Source organism: Lethenteron reissneri, chromosome 50, assembly GCF_015708825.2.
Source record: "Lethenteron reissneri isolate LAM-NWPU_2019-01 chromosome 50, ASM1570882v1, whole genome shotgun sequence".
NCBI classification, from domain to species: Eukaryota; Metazoa; Chordata; class Hyperoartia; order Petromyzontiformes; family Petromyzontidae; genus Lethenteron; species Lethenteron reissneri.
The window spans coordinates 10,635,298-10,642,448 of NC_083828.1; the positions used below are offsets into that span (position 1 = coordinate 10,635,298).

At 47.6% G+C, this 7,151-nt stretch overlaps 1 protein-coding gene across 1 annotated transcript; it reads right to left on the minus strand.

Annotated features, from left to right (window-relative positions):
- Positions 1–187: 187 nt before the first annotated feature.
- On the minus strand, positions 188–6,753 carry LOC133355037 (reticulocalbin-2-like). The gene is made up of 3 exons (XM_061572294.1): positions 6,609–6,753; positions 3,220–3,361; positions 188–301 (listed from the first exon to the last, which is right to left on the minus strand). Exons 2-3 carry the CDS (start codon positions 3,358–3,360, stop codon positions 188–190), a joined length of 255 nt encoding a protein of 84 aa, XP_061428278.1. The 5' UTR covers position 3,361; positions 6,609–6,753.
- Between the last annotated feature and the right edge of the window lie 398 nt (positions 6,754–7,151).

The window sequence follows — 7,151 nt, forward strand, 5'->3', positions numbered from 1 at the left end:
CAGTTAAAATAACAAGATTAAACTGTCTAGTGTGGGGAGGCCTTCATCCAGCAGTGGAATGCAAAGGGGCTCTAGGTGAAGTATTGAGCCGAGGACTGAACGCCGATCACGGTCTGACCGTCTCCGGCAACGAAGGACAGAAACGGAGGCGTTTGCACACGAGCGGAAGGACGCGGAGCGCGAAGCGTCACCGACCTTTGGAAAGGAACCCGTCGCCGTCGGCGTCGATCTTGGACACGAGCGCCTGCAGCCTCCTCGCCGCCTCCTCGGGGTTCAGCTTCGAAAACTCCTCCAGCGACTCCTTGCAAGAGGGGGGGGGGGGGGTGGTCGTTGAAGATGACGAGAAAAACAACGAGGTGACGGCGTCGTCGCGACCCAGGGGAGCGTTCATTACGGACGCACCAGAGCACTGGCACTGCCGACATCCCGGGGCCTGAATAAATTAAACGTACGTACGTACGCTCAACTCCTTTCGCACCCGTACCCGTACGTAGCCAGCCGTGCTAATCGGAGGTGCGGGGCAGGCACAACAAGCTAAAAAATGCTCCTAAGATTTGACACAAGTCCGGCAGGCAAGACATGAATCGTCGTAAGAGAAAAATAGGGCAAGATTGAACAGAAACTCGGGTATCCGAGCGAGGAGATCGCAACGCTGCGGGAGTGCCAGCGGTTGCTAGGCATTGCATTGTCACCCACACTGGACCAACCAATCAGCTGCCAGGAAGACGGCCCCCAGTCAACATGGCCGACATAACAGCACCCCACGTAAGATGGCCGCGATGAAGTCAACCGCGCAACGTGGTTGGCATGACGTAACTTGCTCCGTGGGCTTCAGCCAGTCGGTGGCTGAGGTAGATATAATTGTTGTTAATGTTCATTATATTAATTGTTAATTGTATTTCTAATTGTGTTTTTTCATTATATATTATAGGTGGACTCTTTCTTGACCGTGACAATTGACATCGGTTCTGATCACCTCTGAATTCTCTCCTAACGCTACTTAACCGTGTAAACTCTCTCATTGACTCGGAGGGATGACAAATCTTATCTTGAAACGGACTCATGCCACTGCCAGTAATTGTGCAATATTGTTCAGTACTCTGGCCCCCGAGACTTTAACCTCACTTATAACAAAATAAGCTCACCAAGGAGACAGATGCCTTGAGTTAAGTGTCTGTTTAACACAGGCCCAAAAGGACCGAAGATGGGTCAGCAACAAACAGCACCGCTGAGAGTTGTAAGAGATTAGAGTCGACATGTTCGTATGGATTCCTGCAGTCACGAAAGCTTCAAATCAAGATTTAACACGGAGGCTTTCACGACCAATGTTATCCATAATCAAGGTTTTTGGGTTAGATCGCGTAAATAGAAATGTGTCGTTAAACCCGCCAAGGTACTTGAATGGTAAATGTTGTGGGTTTACTCTCCAACATACCGGCATGCTGTACTAGTATACACTATACACTACACTATACACTACACTATAATTGTAAATGTTGTGGGTTTACTCTCCAACACACCGGCGTGCTGTACCAGTAACGAATTGGCACGTTCTGTTTACGTGACAAACCTCACCAATTGGCTGTGTCGGGTGGTAGGAGGTTTAATGACACATTCATATTTATGCGATCTAACCCAAAAGATTATGAGTCGACATATTTCTTGAATAAAGGACAATTAAAAGGGGACTGGGGTGAAGAGACAATGCGAGGACATTCCAAAGCGAAGCAATGCGGGGGAAGAAGCAGCAAGAGAAAGGAGGTGACCTGCCGCAGTGTGGTGAGTGGTTGGGTAAGTGACTGGGTGAGTGTGTGAATGGTGAGTGATTGGGTGAGTGAATGAGTGGGTGAATGCATGGTTGAATTAGTGGGCAAGTGGGTGGGTAAGTGACTGGGTGAGTGTGTGAATGGGTGAGTGAATGAGTGGATGAGTGACTGGATTAATGTGCGAATGGTTAATGAGTGGGTGAATGAGTGGGTGAATGGGTGGGTGAATGGGTGGGTGAATTAGTGGGAAAGTAGGTGGGTAAGTGACTGGGTGAGTGTGTGAATGGGTGAGTGAATGAGTGGATTAGTGACTGGATTAATGTGTGAATGGGTGAGTCAATGAGTGGGTGAGTGAGTGTGTTAATGGGTGGGTGAATGAGTGGGTGGGTGAGTGAGTGGGTGAATTAGTGGGTGAGTGGGTGGGTAAGTGACTGGGTGAGTGTGTGAATGGGTGGGTGAGTGAGTGGGTGGGTGAATTAGTGGGTGAGTGGGTGGGTAAGTGACTGGGTGAGTGTGTGAATGGGTGGGTGAGTGGGTGGGTGAATGGGTGGGTGAATGGGTGGGTGAATAGGTGAGTGAATGAGTGGGTGAATGAGTGCATGAATGAGTGAATGGATGGATGGGTGGGTGAGTGAGTGAGTGAGTGAATGAGTTGTTGTGACCTGCAGTGATGGTGGTTGAACACAGTGTGCAGGATGAGGTGAAAGTCAGTCTGGTGGACCGAGTGCTCAACACGGGTGGAGGAATCAGCGAAGTCAAAAGGAGCAGTGAGCCAGTGACTGGAGTGAATCAGGAAGTGGTAGATCATTAATTGACCCGACCACTTTCCATCGAATTCTTGCAAGTGCACTGATACGTGACATAATTAAACCAGGTGTGTTCCATACCAGATCTGACAACAGTTTGCATTTAATGACAAGAACAAGACCTGGGGAACAGAGATGCCTTAACAGACTGTTGGGGAAATATACCGTGCCGGCCTTCATAGCGAGCACCTATGAAGGCCGGCACGGTATACGAAGAGGGTGGGTGGCCAGCACTACACCCGGTCGCCTTTGTCTCCCCAATGGCGATGATTACACACACCTCACCAGGTACTAATTTGAGGCTGAGTAGGCCTTGAGGAGGCCCAGGACCGGTACAGATAATTGTCACTGGTGTTGGCTTACGAGCTGTTGGGGCAAGTGCTGTTAGCGGGCACCTAAAAGCAGAAACTGCGCACGAGGAGGCGAGGTGGACAGAACCAAAAGCGGCCGACTTTGTCTCCGCAGTGGCGATGTTTACACATCGCACCAGGTACTCATTTTAAGACTGAGTGAACTTAGGCTAGGCCCAGGGCCGGGACCGGTTAAGAGCAGTAAATCGAACTTGGGTCACCGGGTTTGGAGCGCCGCGCGCTAACCACTGCACCACCACTACCCACAAAGACACGCGCACACACTACACTACGCACCTCTCCTCCAAAGAGCGCCTCCCTGTCATAGTCTGGGTTGTGTTCCCCCTCCACGTAGTGCTCTTGGCTCAGCACCTTCTCCTGCTTGGAGGCCGACGCTGCCAGCAACCCCAAAGCAACGAGGAGAGCTCCCGCCAGCATCCTGTACACGACAACAGCAGCAGCAGCAATTACAATGCACTCATAACACAGTTTCTTCTACTATAATTCAGTACGAGTTGCGTTGCTGAAGATACACCGCGTTATGGAAAAATCGCGTCATAATAAATAGTATGTAATGTAGGGGGTAAAGCACAGCAGGCGATAACACGCGAGACGCGTACGCAAGGCGCGTGGGTAGCGTGTAGAATCATCCAGCAGCATGCCGCCTCGTGTGCGATGATGCTACGCCGCAGCAGCCGTACGACCGCTCGCACCTACCTCGTGCGCGACCCAGCTCCGTTCACTCGATTATGTTATAGCCATAATACAGGGTTCTTTTGGTTAGATCGCGTAAATGTGTGTCGTTAAACCCGCCACCCAACACAGCCAATTAGTAAGGTTTGTCATGTAAACAGAACGTACCAATTCGTTACTGGTACAGCACACCGGTGTGTTGGACAGCAAAGCCAGATTTACCATCTGAATACAACGTTTCGCCAGTAATTACAACCAGCTTCACGAGTCACGATGTGGCACGATTCAGTTCATGTGACAAACCTTACAATTGGCTGTGTCGGGAAGTCGCAGGTTTAAAGACACATTTATATATTTACGCGATCTAACCCAAAAAAACCTGTATTATGGATGATTTTGGTCGTGGAAGCCTACGAATGAATCTGCGTTATATCCAATTCGCAATCCGCATTATAAAAAAAAGTCTTCCCTTAATACAATCATTGCAGTGTACAGTAAAACCTTAGATTGCGAGTAACTTGGTCTGCGAGTGTTTTGCAAGACGAGCAAAAATTTTAAATAAATATTAATTTGATAAACGAGCGAGGTCTTGCAATACGAGTAGTGCGTGTTTACGCTTTGTCTGCCGAGCGTCACGTGATCACAACTGATATACGAGTGCTTTGATACACGAGTGCTTTGGATTACAAACACGTTCCCGGAACGAATTATGCTCGCAATCCAAGGTTTTACTGTATGTCCAGTTCGTGTGAAAAAGACACCACACGCGGCGTCAGCAGAGAACGGGCTGTAATTAGTACATTTGGTATTCGCGAGATCCTTGTGACGCAAGGATATCACAAAGGGAGGTGCGATGTTTCACAACCTGCAGTCGTTTCAGTTGGGGACGACCACTGTGTAATAACAATTGAGTAAGAGAAAAAACTACGCGTCGCTTATATCGGAACCACGCTTGTATAAGGTGTTCTCATGTCCAGCTTCTGCTTTCCCGGCACCTCAACACAATTTAATCAGCACAGGTTGAGGTTCTAGGCGAGTGGTTCTTAACCTGGGGTGTGCACGTGCACCCCCTGGAAGTGCGAGATGCCCTTTCTGGGGGTGGCGAGACATAGGCAGATTTTTTTTTAGAAGGCAAATCGTCGAAAAACGCAAGTTAAGCAAGAGTACGTAAGTTACAACTTACTTTGTTTCATCGAACCCTATGTATTTATTAACATTATACTATTTGTTACGATTGAGAACCACATGGGTGCAAGGCTGCAGTGAAGCTTAAGAACCACTGGTTTAGGCAATGGGCCTTCTTCAGTGTAAAGAGTGCGGCCCGACTGATTGGTCTCATCAACAACCCATTCAAGTCCTCCGCCCCCCCACCACTCACAAAATCAATCGCTCACTCACTCGCGAATCCACACACTCACTCATTAATTCACCCATTCACTCACTCACTCATTCATCCACCCATTCACTCATTCGTTCATCTACCCATTCACTCATTCGTTCCTGCATCCACCCATTCACTCACTCATTAATTCATTCATCCATCCATCAACTCACTCATTCATCCACCATTCACTCACTCATTAATTAATTCATCCATCCATCCACTCACTCATTCATCCACCATTCACTCATTAATTCATTCATCCATCCATCAACTCACTCATACATCCACCCATTCACTCAATCATTAATTCATTCATCCATCCATCAACTCACTCATTCATTCACCATTCACTCACTCATTAATTAATCCACCCATTCCCCCATTCATGCATCCACCCATTCACACATTAATTAAACCCCTCATTCACTCTCATTTATCCACCCATTCACTCATCCATTCATCCACCCATTCACTCCCTCATTCATGCATCCACCCATTCACTCACTCATAACCTTCATCGCATCGCTCCACATTGGAATTCCCTCCCATCGTCTTTTTTCTCGCTCCCAAAAGGATTCACGCCTTTCCTTAAACCCCAATTTTCAATGTCGCTGTTGTGCGACGCTTGCAGCTGTATTGGGCGGCATAGTGGCTTTACCTGTAGCACATATACAAGGACACGTTTCATACACGATAGATTCTTATGCACTATTCTCCACGTGTGTATCGTAATCATAGCAATCGGTTTATGTTGAAATTTAGTTGGATACAGTATCTCCACCATGACTACATTAATTTCACACCAACAAACGTTCGTCATCGTCAGCCATGGTCAATCCGCTGCTGGATGAAGGCCTCCTCCAAGTTGCCGCCGTCACCTCTCCCGATAATTAATCCACCCAGCACCTGCACATACACTGATTTGATCGCTCCATCTCCGGAATGTACGTCCTATACCACAATGCACATACACTGATTTGATCGCTCCATCTCCGGAATGTACGTCCTATACCACAATGCACATACACTGATTTGATCGCTCCATCTCCGGAATGTACGTCCTATACCACAATGCACATACACTGATTTGATCGCTCCATCTCCGGAATTGACGTCCTATACCACAATGCACATAAACTGATTTGATCACTACATCTCTGCAATGCACGTCCTATACCACAATGCACATGAATTTAATTAATCGCTCCATCTCTGCAATGCACTAGTCTATACCACAATCCACACTGAATTAGTCGCTCCATCTCCACAATGCACGTCCTATACCACAATGCACATTGAATTAGTCGCTCCATCTCCGCGCAATGCACAACAACAGATTTGTTTCGCTCCATCTCCGCGCCGTACGACGTTCCGCTCCTTGTGGCTGCCACTCCGTTCTTACTCTCGACCCGCCGAGGCTTTCAACGCTCGTGCCCAAAGCAATTAATCTAAACATTACCACCCAAAGCCTTTCCCTCACTTGTTAAAGTTTAACGATGTTAACATCCAGACTGCGGCCTCTGTCAGGCTTGCTAAGCAACGGACCCGAGCAGAATGCATTTTAAACCAAATTTACCCTTTAGGAGTTTTATAAAGCAAACGAGCGTACTTGCGTGACGTTGCAGACGATGCCAACGTTAGTGAATAAAACTGTTTAATTCGGTTTAAAGTCCCAACATGACAAGTCCGAGGTGAACGCGTCGCTTTCTCTATCCTTAGCGACCAGGCCACTGGGACAAACCATTGCAGCAGAGGGCGGTGGGGGTGATGCACTCAGCACAGACACTCTAATAATGATTAAAACATGATCACATGTAATCCACGACAAGTAGAATTGAACTTATTACAGATATATTAATGATAGTACGTTAGTGTTGCAGCCCGACATGTGAAAGCAAGCAAAGTTTCTGACTTTAGCCCTTAGCAACACCCCCACTAGACAGTGGTCTCGTCCACAGGGGGGGGGGAGGGGCGGGTGGAGCCGCCGACGGTGTGACGTCACTCAGTAGTGAAATTGGCGGGTTAATTTAAATCGATAAACTATTATCGAGATCCATAATTTGAATCGACAAACCATTATCGAGATCCACAACTTAAATCAATAATCCATAATCGAGGTGCATAATTTAAATCGATAATCGAGGTCCATAAA